The sequence below is a fragment of the Melanerpes formicivorus genome, unplaced genomic scaffold (genome assembly GCF_026170545.1).
Source record: "Melanerpes formicivorus ecotype bairdi unplaced genomic scaffold, bMelFor1.0.p_v2 SCAF_19, whole genome shotgun sequence".
Classification (NCBI taxonomy): domain Eukaryota; kingdom Metazoa; phylum Chordata; class Aves; order Piciformes; family Picidae; genus Melanerpes; species Melanerpes formicivorus.
Window position 1 is genome coordinate 7377833 of NW_027142371.1, and position 18064 is coordinate 7395896.

The following is an 18064-nucleotide window of genomic DNA, read 5'->3' on the forward strand; positions in this document are numbered from 1 at the left end:
TGCATGCAGCATCCCAAACAACACTGCTTTTCTCTTCTCAAGGCTGAACTTGTGAATAGGAACAAACGCTGAGGTTTTGGTCTGTGATGGCTCAGTGTCTGATTGTACCACAGAAAGATTGCTTCCGATGTTCTGCATCCTGCAGTTCCAGAAACAATTTTCATCTAACAAACACAAACATGGTAGAGATTAAAAGAAGGGGGAAGGGAAGGGGAAGCAACAAGACAAAGTAATTCTGCTACTTCCTCTCTTCCTGGAACTACAGTTTCCAGAACCCAGAAATAGCCATCCAATGGTCAAGCACTCACAAAAGTATAATACTAAACTACTCAGTTTCTGTTTAAGCACCTAGGCAAAGGTTTGTGGGGGGTTGGTTTTGGTTGTTGTTGGTTTTTGTTTGTTTGTTTGTTTAACAAGCCTTCTTGCATGAATTTTAGAGAGCTTGGTGCCCTTTTATGCAGAATTTGCCTGCCATTGGGGCCACCTTTGCCTTGATCCTGCACAGGTAAAACCAACACAAACATGCAGGGGAGGGCAGCTTGAGACAAGTCCTCTTGTCCCAATTCAATGTTTCATTTTCAATATTTAAGAGTTCTACAACATCTGGCTACCAATAATCTTTCTTCCTTATGTCTAAGTATCTGCAAGGCTTGACCATTAAATTTGGTCTCACAAAATGGTGGTCTTGACTTTGGTAGGGGATTTGAGACTTCATTGAACAGACAATCATAGTGTCATAATTCTTCAGCAGAACTTATCATCCCTAACTAACTTGTCAACAGTACACACTTAGGAGGCAATGACTGAAGATGTTGTTTGGATACTAGATGTCTAGATCACTCCAGAATAACAATTCAAGACAAGAAATAAAATTGATGTCCAGATGTCTCCAGAAAACAGTCTCTTTGAATCACTGCTCTCAAAGCCTGCCTGGTAGTCTAAGTGACACCAAGGGTTTTTCCTAACCTGTCAATTAAGACGTAGTTGTTCAGTGCTATTTTTACTAGGAAAAGTTAAACTGAGGTTCTACTCTTGAGAGCTTTTACTGGGCAACTGAAGAACCCACAACATTTGTATAGGATTTTCAGAGGACATGCATCTCTGTAAGACATTAAAGGAAGGAATAGACTGAAGAGACATAAATATTTAAAACTTCAGAGGGCTAATCTGGCATCAGGAAAGAGGAATATGGAGTGGCCAATTTCCATGCAGCATTTGAGGAGTTAAACTGTGCAAGGTTTTACTTGCGAGAACAGACTTCTGTCTAATTATCCACCCAACATATTCCAAGTTTACCCAGGAAGGAACACAGCACAGTAGTTCAGAGGGCTTCAACAAGCTATTTAGAAGTTTCTTACAAAGGTCTAACACACCACTTTGTCCAGCTGCCAGTTACAGGCCAGAGGGGCTCCAAGCACAATATGTCCCATGCAAAACGTGCATGACCATGCCAGCTTCAGCAGCCCTGCTTCCAGGGATGCCATCTAAAGAGCCCTGGTCATATGAAAAATGCTAGCTTTATTTCAAATGTTAAAGGGCCAGCAAAGGCCTGAGGCAAGAGGCCAAAGAAATAGGAGGCAGAAGATCTATTGCTAAACAAAACTAGCTTCGTAACTGGAGTGCTTGATGCTATCAAACCCCTTGCTAGTTGATGCTGTCAAAAACAAGCAAACCAAGCTTTCACACACATTATCCCCAGGTCTGGTGTTGGCCTGCACTCTGTTTAGGAGGAAGGGATCTTTTTGCTAAGCACTGTAGCAAACAACTGTTTACAGCAAGAGATAACTGGGGACAGCTGCAGAGGTGACAAGTACTACCACAGGCAGCATCAGGTCTTCCAGGGTATCTCCCTGTTAAAACCACTCTTCACCCTGCAGAAGTGAGAGCTATTGCAGAACTGTGCAGAGCTTGAAGCACATTGCCATCCCAAAATTCCTCAAGTCCAGCTTGTAGAGCATAAATGCAAGCCCTGAAGACTCACTACTGCACAAGGAACCCTACTCCAGGACTCCGAGGTTAAAGCTGCCATTAGCTACTGCGAAACAACTCAGATCTGGATCCATCTTGTGCTTTCGTGGGAATACTGCTGTAGGAAGGAGCACAGACTCAAGCCATCAGCATATAAATCAGGGAGAGAATGTGGAGTCCTACAATGTCACATTTTCAGAGCTGTAGTCAAATAACCACAAAACCCTCTGTAGCAGCTCACTGCATAATATGCTGTGCAAAGCCCTGGAGGCAAATAATGAAAGAAAACACTAGAAATAACAGAAGAAAGTCAGTATTAGAACTTAACAGATACTATGTAAATGTTCAATTCATTTCTTTGAGAAGTCAAACTTGGGGATAATAAACACCTTAAAGACTTATACTGTAGTTTCAGTTCACTCATTAGAAAAACATATCAAAAGATTGTATTCCTGCCAGCACTTTTGTTTGTATGAATCATGGCTCAGAGAAACATTTCAGGCATATAATTTATCTTTTCTTTGGCTTACATAGTAAATGCTTCATGAATTCATGAATTCTGCCCTTGTTTTAATTATGCTGTGTTCTGAATGTAGTTTTGTAAACCACAAAAATAAAGAGTGGTTCACCAAACACAGAATGTTTGTGCAGCTCTTAAGCTACAACTGTGGAGCCTCTCTCTTACTTACCAGCAATGCTGTTTGTTTTGTGTTGGCATTCAATTCAGGGAAACTTTGCTTTGCTTTTAGCTTTTACAGATACTACAAGTCATAATCCACAAAAAAATAAAAGGAACTGTTGGCAGCAGTGTCTGGATTTTTGGTATGATTATTTGGTAACAGTTTGTAGTTACTACAGAAACAGCAATTAAATTAGACTTGGTCATTCTCCCTTCCTACATGGGAACTAGCAACTTTAGAGGGAACAGAAGGCAACTGTGCTGCAAGGCAGAGCCACAGCCTTTGTTTTAGAAATGGTTGGCAATATATCAGAAGTGTTTAGTTGATACATTTCCCCCAGAAAAGGTCCTTTTACTATTTAAAGAAAGTAAAATATTACTGTCCAGAAAGTCAAGGATGAGGTTAAAATGTTACTGTCCCCTGTGATACAGTTCTGGCACTCATTTACAGTGAGCAACTCTAACCCCAATTTTAAGTCTTCAAAGATTTTCAGTGACACAGCTTCAAGCTCCTGTGTAAAAGATGTACAGGCTCCTTTGTAAAACAGGAAACCTGTCCTCAAGCAGGCCACTCAGCACCAAAAAGCTGTTGTGTGGGCTGGGATCCTGCAAACACTTACACATACAACCTATAGCTGATGAATGCTTGGGATTTCCATGTTAATTCCCATTAGTGAGGTTTAAGATGTGGATAAGCACAAGTTGAAGACTGGAGCATTCAAAATTAATAACAAACCTGGGTATAACTTGATCTGAGTGAACAATGCTTCTAGTATCTGTTTGAACAGGAGAAATAAGATTTAGATTATTTTTCTCTGTCCCCTGATGGTTGCTCATTACAAACACTGGCCTGCTTGTGCTCTCCCAACACGACTATTTGCCTCCAGCAAATGTTTAACTCTGACTTCTGGTCAAAGCTATTTCAGATTATTTAATTGCAGAGACTTTCACACTGTACAGCTCCAGCAGCACGACCCGTGACCTTTCATACTCTGTGCTTTGCAGAATCGAAAGTTATGAATTTTGCATTTGATTGTAAAAGTAACAATTGCTGCATGCCGCAGACAAAACTTACCCTGTGTGCATTGGTCAAAAATATCTGCGGGAATTCACGCTATTGAAAAGCTTCAGTCTTACAAGCTGCAAGCAGAAGTGCCAGTATGCGCTGAATAGATTATTCATTGTGAATTATTCAGCCTGTTATGTTTATACAGTGAAGGATTTGATGTTCTGCTGGGTTGAAGCTACGGATTGTATAAATGCGTGCATACATCTGTCTGAAATACTACTGATGGATGCTGCCTTTGAAGGGCAATGGTCAGAATTGCAACTGCTTTGATCTTACAAATGAATCTTCAGAAAGAGATTGCAATTTACAAGTTTATACAAGAACTGTGATCTTCAAATTCAAGGAGGTACAAGACACAGAATACAAGGTAGAAGAAGAGAAATCAAAGTGACTTTTGGGGACAGCCTGCGATGTCATCAGTGCAAGTAGCAAGCATCCTGTGACCTATGTTCAACACTACGCAAAGGATTAACAATCATGCAGCAGTATTATTTGTAAGCCTGAACCAGGCCAATAAAAGCAGTTCCTATTAAAACAGCATTCACACAAACTCTGATAAGGAAGCCATGCAGCTAGTTTCCCCTCCTGGTCCTGATGTTGGATAGGACTTGAGCTAGATCACCAATTAGTGTATTACTGGCACCTTTCCAGCAGAACTAACGCAAGTTATTCAAAGATTGCATGGGGTTAGAAGGGACCCTCATAAGGTCATCTTGTCCAACCCCCACTTTAATGAGCACGGACACTTCCAACTAGATCAGGTATTCCACCTATCTCCATTCAAGAGTTAGACTTTTTCACTAGTTAACTACCTGAAAATTAACTCTATATTTGCCTATGTTAAACTTTGTAGGAAGTGGAAAATCTAAACTCATGTCTATTTTCAGCTCCTTTCTTTTCAAGTATGCTCTCTCAGATGAGCTATTTCATTTCTTATATCACATTCTCATCCTGTAAAATCAGTTCTAAGGGATCACATTTCCTCAACTAAAGAAATAATAAATGAAATCACGATAGCTAAGTGGGAAAAAGTTGCTACTGTATAATACAGCTTATTCTAGTCTGTAGAGTCTGCAAAGAACTGCTATTGCACAAGAGTGACTACTTCAAGAATGGCATAAAACATGCTAAGTAACTTCTTTAAAACCATCCAGTGGCAAACTGCAAGCTCCTAAGGCACAGAAACAATCTACTTGCAAGTGCTTTTGTTTTCATTGGTAGCTGGCAATTGGAGAATGAACACAGCTATCTCGCCCAAACCTTTCAGAGAAACACAAATGAATTTGAAGTTGAGGTCACATGCCAGCATTTAGCCATTAGGTAGACATCAGAGATATTCACCACTCCTCCATGGGTTCTTCTCCCATACCTGCATTGAGCCAGCCCCACGGAGTTACCTCCAGCACGGATTCACTCATACAGCCATCCCTACATCACCTTGTCCTGTGTCATTAATATTCCCAAGAGGTTTCATTAAGAGTGAAATGGATATTCCTAGTCAAGCACTTGCCTTCCCCTGTGGGACACTGTTTGATGTGCTCTGTAATCCAGCAGCTTCTCTCACTGTGATGCGCCCGTCAGGAAGGTCTGAAGTCTGCTTTTCCTCCTGGGTATCAATTTGCCTTTTACTCCTTTCGTTTCCCTTCTCCAGTTTGAAGATCCTGTCAAAGAAGGTTACTTGTTTTGGCTTTGAGGTGGTCACATCCTCTCCCTCAGGTGTCACTGCTGCTGTGAGATCGATGTCATGAAGTGCTGCTGCTGGTGGGGCCTGGGTCAGGTTTTTATGTGAGCCTTCCTCCCGCGCAGCTGCTGCGGGAACCTCCACACTGTCACTTGGGGCTTTGTTTACTCCGGGTGCCTCTGAGCTGACATCAAGTTTCGCCGATCCAACTGATGCATTTGTAGCTGGATCTTCAGTACGCCCTGGTACAGACCATGAAAATGTGAAGACAGAGCGGGACTTAGCAGATGGCAGAGCTCTCCTGGCAGCACTCCCGAGACTCTGCCCACCCGCGTCGGGAACGGGGCTCTGCTCCATTGTCTTCGGGGAAGAAATGGCCACATTATCCTGGGCAACACTTGCCTTTGCATCCACTACAAATAGAAGCATAGAGCAGTAATTATCCAGCACAGCAAAGAAGTTATACTGGGTGTACAATTAATCATGGCGACCTTGCTCTTTAATAAACTCATCCCAAAATGTAGAGACATAGGGAGGATCACACAGTGTGGGGCTTGTTCAGAGACCCTGCTGCCTTCCTGTGCTAAATGCTGCTGTTCATCTATCAGATCTGCCCCTCTGATTTTCCTTCCTGTCATTCCTAATAGAAGTTGGAGCAAGTTATATCTTCTCCACAGCCCCTTCTCGGCTACCAAAATCTGATAATAGCCCAGGTTTTCGACTGCTCAACTCGGTGGATATGCTGAGGATATTTTACTTTTCAATTAAAGAAGTGACTATAAAACAAACAAAGAATTAAACAAATCAATAGAACTGGAGACAAGGCTATCTATTAATGTATTACACCTTTACTCTGTCAAAGCTTAACAGGAAAAAAGAAAAAAAGAAAGAAAAAAAGCACAGAAACTGTGAGGACTGATTTCATTTCCTGGCTTGCTGAACTCCACAGAGCTTTGCAGTCATAACTTATTTCATTCATTTCTCCAACACTGTTCCTTGCCTTGCTGCCTACTCTGCATAGTGTGGTTTACACTTGCAATTCTCTACTGCCTGTAGGTTAATTGAAGCCTGATACAAGTATTTAGAAATGACATCTGAGCCAGGCTCCTTATTCTTACATTTCAAACTCCTTACCCATGAACAATATGGCTCTTCACACATTTCCCTCCCTCCCCCCCACCACAAAATTATCACAGTAATTCCCTTTTGTCTAGACACAGTCATCACACTTCAGATGTGGAAAAAACAACAACTTTCATCTTAAAAAGTAGATTTTATAATTGTGTAATTACAATGCACTTTGATGGTATAGCTGAGTTGAAAATCCCTTGTACTGTGTATGCAGACAGAAGGAGAAGGCTCCTGCTTTACAGCAGGGAGTGAAAAAAAGTTGATCTTTCCTGTATCTATTTTGTGGATGGGAGGCTGAGTCACAGATTACATGGTCTGAAACCCCAGTAAACAAGAGGAGGCTTGCTGAGAGGTAAACCTTACAGCTCCTCTCAGTTTGAGCTCCTCATCCCTGCTTTGTCTAGAATATATATCTGATTTCCCTGTCAATCATCACCAGGGTTTTCGAGGATGAATTTAGATCTACTTAATTATAACTGTGAAAACCTGACAGTCTCAAACTCACTTGCTAAATTAGAATTTTTAAATTGTCACTTTCAATGCAAAAATTGAAATTATTTCAAATTATAATTGCAATAATCTAGTCAATATTATGCCCTTCACATTTTACTTGAACAGATATAAAACCCCAGATACCAACACAACCTGACTGAGAACACCTGTATTCCACACTACAAATCTTCAGTGTTCAGTTTCAGTTTTTAAAATTCATTTTCTTATGACAAGAAAGGAAGAACATTTTTAGATCACAGCTTTCAAAACTACTCATTCTGCTTTTCACAGCAAAATTGCTCCATATTTCCACCCTTCCAAGGATTTTGCATCATGCCACACAGGAGGCAGCAGGCACTGCGTAACCTGTGCCTGGGTCCAGTTAATACTGTCCTGCAGCAGTGCCCAGGGACCCTGGTCAAGGAGGAGAAGAGAGCCCCAGGATCCAGACATGACATTCTCATTCCAACAGCCCTAATTCAGTGACCAAGAGTGGCTGTTAGATCCTTGTTTCACAGTTCAGGGTTCATACTGGCTAGCAGGAGATGGGAGCATCCATAAAGCCAAGGGCTGAGAAGTGCCAGCATGCCAGCCTGAATCTCACGTGACATTACTGAAATTCTTGCCAGCATTGGAGGCAACAGCTGACAAAGTACAGGCTGTGGTGGCACAATTCACAACAGCATCTTACCAGTGGCCAAGGAGCTGGTTCCTGACTTCGCTGTTTTCAACATTTTTCATCTGACATTCACTTTCTTATTGTGTTTGGGCACATGCAAGCATGCAGAGGGACCACAGCATTTAGCACAACCTGTTCTGTCCAGGTCAACAGACTTGCACCTCTTTATGTACACTCTAGTAGAGAATTTCAGCCCTCACCCTGAATTCGCTGTCACCATTAATATAAGAAAATAACTCACACTGGTAAGAATCCTTTGCCAGTATTAATCTTCTGTAATTTTTCCATGAACACCCATTTCAACATACTGACACACAAATAACTAGATACTCAACCACCTATTCAGTCAGGGTCAGTAAATATCAATTATACTTTGCTAAGCCTCCTGTAACACTGTATGAGAAAAAAGAAATAAGAAGAGGGGGAAAAAAAAAGTGAAGCAATAATTTCTAATTATAGTTGGAAACTTGGGAAGGAAGCAAAAAGCAAACCCTTCCCCAGCTAAAGAAAGCAGAAACAATAGCCATTGGGAAATTATTGTAATAGATGCTGAACTTCTGCTTTATGTAACAGATAAAAAAATTAAACACAGGAAAACTGTCTTTAGTGTAAAAATAGGAATATAGGCTCATCATTAAGAAAACCAACCAAACAAAAAGTAGCTCATGAAGCTATCAAGCTCCTTTTATCTCTAATTATCATGGAAGGAATGAAAAGACCTGGAAAACATCACCAGCAAGAGCTCTGCAGTGTGTCTCTTGTGTCAAAACAGTTCAAACTGTTTCAGGGAAAGTCTGCTCAGACATCAGGCAACACAGATCCCACCACCAAAAAGGAGACACTACTGTGGTGGGTTGAACAGAGCAGTTTGATTCATGCCGTATTTGCAGCAAAGTATGAAAGAGAAAGGCTTTGAAATGGCAGCATTTGAATGAAAAGTGCATGATATTTTTGTTTTTAAGGAGACAAAGGAGTGCTATTCTTTCCAAAACTATGCCACAATCCAGGGGCAGAATAAGGAATAGAAGCAAAACATCCCAAACTCTAGGCCAGGTCTGTAAGTAGATCAAAGCATCTCACTGTGAATGAGATTAATAACTGCTCTGAAACTAAAATCAATATACAATTTACAGCACTGCTGTGAGGTTGCATTTCATACTACTTCTACACAGGCACTTCCCTTTCAAGTATTTAACAAAAGACAGTCACACTACAGAGGGTTTGTGCTTCCTTTCCCTTTAATTCATCAGGATATGGTAAAAAGACAATACTAGAGTCACATAAAATCTCTCCTGTAAGAGCACCCAAAATAGGACTATTTTTTCTGAAATTTGCTCTATTAGGTGGACTTTATTCCTTAATCTATAAACAAAGCTGTACAGAGAAGAGTTATGGTTAGTGTAAGATTATGTCAATACCATTTCCCTACTCAGAAATGATTGCTGACAGACTTTCTTCCCCTTCTCATAACATGTTAAAGTCGAAGATATTAAGCCCTTTCATAGGATGAGAAGGAAGAACAGCAAAGACACGGAATTTTGCTGGCACAGAATGGGATCAAATCTGCAGAACTAGCACTGGATTTTAAAATGTAAGTTCTTAGGTTTTAATAGCCAAAGCCAGCAAATAAAACATTATAAGGATGAAGTCTTAAGACAAGCACAGGCTATAAACTGACCTCGTGGGCTGCAAAGATGACCATACAGGTATGGAACTATTTCTGTTCCTTGTGGGACCTCATGTATACAGAACCCCACGGGCAGGTAGCAGAACTCAGAACATGGGTGCAGACTACCTGCAGCAAAGCACCTCTCACACAGTTCAGGGACCAAGATGCAGCTCTCAACTACAGGGAAGAGCAGACATGGGCAGGAATCTTGAGGATATGACTGATATGAAAGGAAGTTCAGAGCTGCCAGACCAACATAAAAAGGCTGTGAGAGCTTTTGTCAGCTGATTTGCTATTGCTAATCATGGGGAATATAACCAGACTTCGGTCTGGTGCATGTAACAGATGGCAGCCAAATTCTCTCAAGTGGGACCAAAAGGAATTCTGTCCAGCACTTCCAGATTGCCTTCTTCCCTCCTTCACTATAACCTTCTTTTCTCTGTAGCTTACTCTTAGTTTACTCTTTTTATTCTTAGTAGGATCCTAAGCCATGTACTAGATAAATATCTATTTTTGACACTGCTTGCCAAAGGTCAAGCCTTCAGATGCTTTCTTGAAACATCTTCCTTTTACTTAGCCTTTGATTGGCAGTCTGGTTTCAGCAGTTATATGCACCTTCACTGGCTAATACACATAGGGAACGTGAAATAATGTCTGTGATGCCTTACATTCACAGCTTGCCAGCTCATGCCATTTAACCTACTGACTGATCCATAGTGCAACAGATTTCTAGCTGTTGAATGAGGAACAACTTGAACTGGCAAGTTCTTCAGCAGAGACATCTCCTCCTGTAGGCTACTGGCATACAAACATGCCATGAAATAAAAGCTTGAAGAAAATATTTTGATGTTTTGTTGCTTTTGAACATGAAAAAAGAAATTAAAAAAATCACTTTTTGAAATCAAGCAGAACAAGCCATTAGCTACAAACTGTAGTGCCTTTGACTATTTTGAGTACAAGCCAATTATAAATGGATATTTTGCCTTGCCATGTAATTATAGTACCACAGCATTATTTTGTTCCCTGGAGTTAAGATGATCATGGAGACAATGGATTTCAATGGCCACGAAGGAACCATTAAGGGCTACGAGGCAACATTTGGCACCAATAAGTCCATCAATACAGGCCAGAGGATTACAATAGCCCTGAATGAATTGCTGCAGCAAATACTAGGCTTAAAAAAATGAATAAATCAAATCCTTAGCGACAAAGAGTGGAATTTCTATTTTACATTTCTGACAGACCTTTCTGTATAGTGTAGGTTAATTTCTGTTCCATTATTTAGAATTGGGTTGATATCATAGCACCTTGAGTACTGTGTCCAGTTCTGGGCCCCTCAGTTTAAGAAGGACATCGAAACACTTGAATGTGTCCAGAGAAGGGCAACAAGGCTGGGGAGAGGCCTTGAACACAAGAGCTATGAGGAGAGGCTGAGGGAGCTGGGATTGTTTAGCCTGGAGAAGAGGAGGCTCAGGGGTGACCTCATTGCCCTCTACAACTACCTGAAAGGTGGTTGTAGCCAGGAAGGAGTCGGCCTCTTCTCCCAGGCAACCAGCACCAGAACAAGGGGACACAGTCTCAAGCTGCACCAGGGGAGGTTTAGACTCGAGGTGAGGAGGAAGTTCTTCACCGAGCGAGTCATTCGGCATTGGAACGGGTTGCCCAGGGAGGTGGTTGAGTCATCGACCCTGGAGGCATTCAAGAGGGGATTGGACGTGGCACTTGGTGCCATGGTCTAGTCATGGGGTCTGTGTTGATAGGTTGGACTCGATGATCCTCAAGGTCCTTTCCAACCTAAGTCATACTGTGATAGTGCTGCAGTAGATGTAGAATTTTCACATCTCCAACCATAACTCATGTTTGTGTGGGAGATCTCCAAAGACCACTGTGACAAGATGAAGTGGCCAAGTTATCAGAGGCACTAGAGAATTCAAATAAGTAATCCTCCCCCTTTTTTTGATAAAGAAAAATAACCAAACTAATATATTTTTTTTTTTTTTGCAGTCTTGCTCAATGATTTCATGCAAATAAAGTTGATAGTACATTTATGTTCTAAGAATAATTCTGCTTCACAAAGCTAACCAGCATTGTCATTTACCTAGATTGGCTGAAATTAATGGAAATGGGTATAGAGAAGCCAGCAGCAAGAGGACTAATGATCATTCTTAAAACCAGTCATAGCTAAAATGTGTTGTGTTTCACAACTTAGTTATGGCAATGCACCCATTTCTGTTAATAGCAGCATTTGCAGAATCAGATTTATCCTCTGCAACAAAGGAATTGTATCTTAACTGCAGTTTTTTCCCTTGTGTCATCTTTCTTTTCTTGAAGAGGAGGCTCAGGGGAGACCTTATTGCTATCTACAACTACCTGAAGGGTGGTTGTAGACAGGAGGGGGTTGTCTCTTCTCCCAGGCAAGGAGCACCAGAACAAGATGACACAGACTCAAGCTGCACCAGGGGAAGTTTAGGCTGGAGGTGAGGAGAAAGTTCTTCACTGAGAGAATTGTTAGCCGTTGGAATGGGCTGCCCAGGGAGGTGGTAGAGTCACCATCCCTGGAGGTGTTCAAGAGGGGATTGGATGTGGCACTTGGTGCCATGGTTTAGTCATGAGGTCTGTGGTGATGGATTGGACTTGATGATCTTTGAGATCTCTTCCAACCTTGGTGATTCTGTGGTTGTTTTAATCTGCATGCAGTTGCCACCCGAATACAAACAGAATTTCACCCATTTTGTTCTCCTAATATATTTTCGCTCCACGTAGCGCAAATCTCAGAGATGTCTGGCTTTTTATTCTGGCCTTCTTCCCTTTCCCTGTTACCCAACCAGTACTTCTGCTTTTTAAAGCACAAACAGGCCAATACAAAACATTAGGAAAAGTCAGGACCAAATTTGCTATCCTTTTACTGGCAAAGCAAGACATCCTAAAGCAGCAGTATGGGCATCACTACTATTGAAATGGCATTACAGAAGGAGAAGTTGGATGCTATCACTCTGAGCAATGTCTGCAGCCCTGATAATCAATAGAAGCAGGAAAGGCAAATCGTGGAAAGAATCCCTAAATCCCCACATCTGTCAGCCTGTTTGAGCAGAAGCAGCAAATGTAGGGAACTAGTCGCCAATCTGCTCACCCAGATGTGAAACAGATGGTAATGGGGGCTCTTTCAAATAACATTACTTCCTCTGGTCATATTAAGTTAACTCTCTGGATTCTTTTTTTTCCATTATATTAGCAGATACAGATTTCATGGACTCGTTTATCAGCTATACCACTTAATGCACAGCACATGGGCTGATCACTGGCAATCACAGGAATGCAAACTAACAAGACAAAGACCACAAACATACATCTAACACTATTAATGAAATCCTCTCACTTCACTTGCCTCAGATCATAGTAATATTCTTGCATTATTTCATTTTAAAGACACTATCAGCTACATTTTCTATAGGAGTAACTTCCATCTCCATCTCTCTTATTTCACCAGCTTCTTTCTTGTATGACACAAACCAGTGAGATTGCAGTGGCATCCAAATAGTTAATAATTTTAACTGCTCTTTTGACATTAATAAAGTTAAAATATGACAGGACAGTCCAATTTTTCAACTTGCTACTTAAACTGATTCAGTAATTATATTAATTAGGTAATCCATTTAAGTAAAACAATGCCAGATGCTTCATTTTACGTATTAAAACCTACACTTAGTTTCTAGATCTTTAAACAGTGTAAATCATCTGGCTTTTATTTACTTCCCAGAACTCTGCTGGTTTACACCAGCAGAAAAACAGAGCTACAGGCTCCTTTTTTCTAGTAGGCAATCATTTAAACCGAGTTATTAAAGCTAGATGGCATTAGAAAATGAGCCATGGAACAGAGACTCTGAACTGTAATCAGTACCATCCACATAGTGCCATACTAGTCTTAGGTTATTTTGTCCATGATTAGATTTTTTAACTGAATGTAACAGGCTGAGAGGGCTCTCTCAACAATGAATAATATTTTATTTCCTTAGAGATAATTGCTGGGGTTTATTGTATTCTGGGAACAGAAAAAAAAAATAAAAATAAAGTCCAGTGCAAGCAAAACAGAGGTAAAATTAACAGGGCTAAATCTGCAGGCATGTGAACTGATGTAATGTTGCTCCAAATGAGTGCTGCCTGAATGCTCCTCAGAAAGGCTCCAACACCAAGAAGAGGTGGAAGAAGAAATTAGTGAGGTGCTGAAAGGTGAGGAGAGAGAGACACTTCTGTGGATGAGAGCAGTCAACCATGAATACGTGGAGAGAAATGTTCAAAACTACTTGGAGCCAAATTTGTAATGCTCAGGCCACGTACTTCACATTAGATTTTCAAGATGGCAGCACTGGAATGGGGGCTCAGGTGCTGGCAGGAACCTTTTCCTGGTGAGCCCAAAATCCAACCTGCCACTGGTGTGATCATTCCAAAACCCATTTGCTGTCCTGCTATGAACACCACCCAGTTAAGTCTGAAATGGGATGCCCTTACCAAGTAGTGGTTTACCCATCCCCCCCAATATTTAACTTCTACAGAAAGACGAACAAGTCATCGTCCCCACCTGTCTCGTGCTCTTGCTGCCCTGGCAGTCACTGAATAATATCTAATGTCTCTTGTAACAGCAACAGGAGAGAGGTGGTTGGGGTTACAACATCAGGCTTGTGACACAGTCTGAGTTAAAGCTGGTAAACAGGACTGACTTCTTCAGAATACTGTTGCCAGCCATGCTGCATTCCCAGATGTCACTCAGCCAGCTCTAGAAATTACTGTGCTATACTTAAATTTTCTAATTCTCTAGGATTCAAACACAGGCAGAGGACACAGTTAAAGTTTGCTTACTGAGGTCTCACTGCAGATTAGACATACTCTGCTCTCTTCAAGAAGTCTGCTGCTTCTTAGGTGAGAACAAGGTAGGTTTCTGTATGGGAAAGTTACCATAAAGTGGTACCAGAAGTGGCATTTTACTCAGGTGCAGAGACATTTGTTATACCCACATCATTGCAGGTGCAATGCCTATCACCTTACAGTACTTTTCCAAGCCAATCACTTTTTCTAAATGATAAACAGGACAAAAAAAAATTCCCTATGCATATTTAGTTGTTAGTAACTAATTGTTTGGTATCTTTGAAGCCAAGGCAATGCACCTGCTGAAGAACACAGGACACAAAATGAGAAAATATTCAAAGTCTTGGAAGAACAATCAGGTTCTCACCACTCCTGCACTACAATACTTCACACCTACCAAAATCTTCAGTCTACAAACCCACTTTTTGTGGGCCAGGTACAGAACCAAATTCTTAGAACAATTAAACAGCTTCAGATGACTTAAGAAATATTTTCCCATTTTACTCTTTGTTATCTTTCAACTTTCAAGCTTCTGAATAAAAATATATGTACCCATTTATAAGTAAGAGTTGAACCATGGGCTTATCATTTAATTTGACACCATACACCAGTATTTGTTGTTGCTCCAATATAAACATCTCTCTGCCTGTCTGGTGACAAAAGAATGACAAAGATGTCACCCTTTCCCAGGACATACCTTCACCATTCATTACAGGAGAATGAGACTGAACAAATGCAACAGATCCATTTTTAATGTTGTCAGGGGATTCAGATAGAGCCTGAAATGGCAAATAACACAGTTCTTAGGGCAGGGTACATCATGGAATTGAAAAATTGCAATATGCAATATTCAGGGAAGTTGAGATTGGGCAGCCCACACTTACCTGGTAGCTTTTTACTGTACATGTGTTGTCATCTTCGGTTTCCTCCGGGATGCTCATTGTATTCCCCATAGTTCCTGTAAGGTGGAGGGGAAAGGAAAAAACCTAACACCTAAAGCAAATAGCCCTTTCTTTCTCATTAATAGAGATTTACTGCCTAATTCAAACTGAGAGACAGACAATGGTGACAGACTTTGACAGGCTGTTTCAATTCCTAATAAACCCTCCCTGCTTGCCCAAAGGCACCTGCCCTTAGCAGCAGCCTGCACCAGCCTTGTTCACACCTAGTTAAGCACAGCTGCTCCTAAAAAATGGCACAAGCTAACAAACTTCTCTTGTTTCTTGGGGAGAATTGGATGCAATCACACTTGCATCATTCATTAATACTCAGTAGAGACTAACTAGGATTCAGCATCAGTATAGAATGAAAATGACCAAAAAGAGTCAATAAATGACAGCAGCCTGGTAGGAAATGTGACCGTTTGAGGCTGTGCCTTTAAGAAAGGGACAGTGCTGGGACACTTTTTGCTCATTTTTCATAAAACAAAACAAAAACCCCTGACAATAACAACAACAAAACCAAAACAAACCAAAAAACCATCAAAACACAAAACCCACAAAACACCAAAACCCCACAACCAACCAAAACCAAACAGAAGAGAGAAGAGAGGCAGGGTGTAAACTCTGAAAATTAGACCTCGCATGTCCTGCAGTTATGTGCAACAAATCATCTGGGGAAAATTTTCACCTGTGGCTGTGGAAATATTTGTCCTTCTCTAGGCAGCTTCATCACTCAACTGCAGCTCACAGAAGTAACCAAGCTATGCTTTCTTCACTAGTTTGAGCACTGCCAAGACTGCAGCTGCAGCAAGTCAGAGACAATGCGAACCAACCACTGCAGCATGCATCTGTGGTCGTGGATGTATTTTTTGAGCACCTTGTGTTGCTGCAGATGCAACACTGCTGATACCTTAGCTAGCCAGTTTAAAATGGCTTTCTTATGTTCATGACTACTGAAGTCACAGCTCTGACAAAAAAACACTTTTAGCCTTTGTCCTATCTACAACTGCAATACAACTGTTGGTTTTGTTATTGCTGGTTTGGTTTTTTGTTTCTTTACTTTCCCCCTTAGTTTAAAATACATTTATGTACTCTTTGAGCTCACTATGCTTTAGGGCCATAAATTCTGAGGCCAAACACACTCCTTGCAACATGGTTGAAGGCCAAACCAGACTGAAGTCAAGGGGAAGGTTCCTGTTGTCTTTGGCTCAGGATATATATGTATACATACAGTTAAAACTACACAAATGAACAATAAGGTGAAATTATTTTGAGGCACAACTTGAAAGGGGAAGGTCTCCAAAGACAAGAGAACTGGAGCCTGCTCCACCCTCAGTGCTCCTGCGGTTGGATGCTGTCTGCAGACACCATGGGTACGAACTCTTCTGCTTTGCTATTGATCTGGTTTATGCCTGAATGGACCAGTGAAGCTGCAGAGGTATGAATGAGAGTAACTTCTTCAGTGTTTTAACTGAGCAATCATTGACTATTGGAAAGGAAGGAAAAGAGTAATTTTGCTAAATCACCTTTACCAGAATTTGAATGAGAGGGCTAAGGGCAGCTTTGCTTTCAGCCCACAGCCTCGAGTGCCTGCTTCCAGTTACTATTACAGAGCTTAAGCTGCTTGTGGGTCTTTTTTTTTTAACCCCAAACTACAAAAATATACTTTACCGGGATGGTCCAGATCTGCCTTTTATTTTATGCTGCATTCTAGCTGATGTGACATACAAGCTCCAGAGGTGGTTAACGTTCTCTGATAAGCGCCTAATGTTGCTGATGCTGAAACATGAACTGCAGTTCTGTGCTGCTGAGACCGCTGCTGAGACCTCTGCATGAATGGTGGCTTTAGGACTGAGCCTTGATTTTAGAGTGCACATTGCACAGGGGGGTTATCTTCTCAGCTGATATTTCCACTATAAATCAGAACTTCGGATTTATGGTGGAAAACAGCCAGCATTTCCCCATAGATGTACAATGGCCTCCTGTCCTTGCTGCGTAATCCTGTTTCCTAGCAACTTTAAACATTATCCTATCAGAGGAGAAGAAAACAACATTCAAAACCTACTGCTTAGTCTCGATGGTAAATTTAGTATCTAGTTGAATTTGGAGGATTTACTCTTGTTTTCCATTCACAAGGCCTTCTGGTTTATGCCAGGAGACAGTTTAAGTAGAAGGTGGAAGATTGCATGTTTCATGCTTTCTTTTTTTTCACACGTGCTGTAAAATCAGTACATATCTGTGAGGAGCAAGGGAAGGGTTATTTTTTTTTTTCTCTCTTTTTTTCTTTTTTTTGGCAATGATTTGTAGCTTGAGTCTCAATTACTGCTGTTTCCTGTTGATGCAGCTCTACTCTTGTCAGGTAAGTTAGCTTTAGATGATACAGAGCAGAGATCACAGGCTCTGATCACTGCCATACTTTCCTTGAGGAGAGATTACCCATTCTCTACAATCAAGTTTATAATTCTCACTGAAATAAAACACAGGCAGTGGTCATATGGAATTTGAAAACATGTCCATTCACCAGAACCCTCTCCCTCTCTCTCTCATAGAAAGCTGGACAAGACTTGGTGGTTATTTTTGCCAAAAATGGAACAAACCTGCTACACAACCCTTATGGGAATACGATCCCAAAACACCAAATGCAATTCTCCACCCTGAACATATATAATATGTCTTCAGGATTTTTCCCTCCTTGTGAGAGTATTGGATGAATGAATTGCAGTGAGTTTTGCATCATGTGAGCAGTATTACCACCGTGTTCTGGGGCAAAGTGGCTAGTGCAGAATGATGGCAAGTCTGTGGCCGTTCCCCTGGGTGCAGAGCTCGGCGAATGGCACAGCCTCACAGTCCTGGCCGGGATCCTTCAGCAAAATTAGGAAGATAAACACGTATGCA

The 18064-nt window shown here is 41.2% G+C and overlaps 1 protein-coding gene across 4 annotated transcripts in view; it reads right to left on the reverse strand.

Annotated features, from left to right (window-relative positions):
• BCAS1 (brain enriched myelin associated protein 1) overlaps positions 1–18064 on the reverse strand; it is a 58193-nt gene that overhangs the window by 37375 nt on the left and 2754 nt on the right. For all 4 annotated transcript variants that reach the window (XM_068149961.1, XM_068149963.1, XM_068149960.1 and 1 more), the window contains exons 3-5: positions 15113–15186; positions 14926–15007; positions 5227–5810 (exon numbers count right to left, since the gene is read on the reverse strand). In XM_068149961.1, the coding sequence (XP_068006062.1) occupies positions 5227–5810; positions 14926–15007; positions 15113–15181 (735 nt within the window). In that variant the 5' untranslated portion in view covers positions 15182–15186. The remainder of the gene's footprint in view (positions 1–5226; positions 5811–14925; positions 15008–15112; positions 15187–18064) is intronic.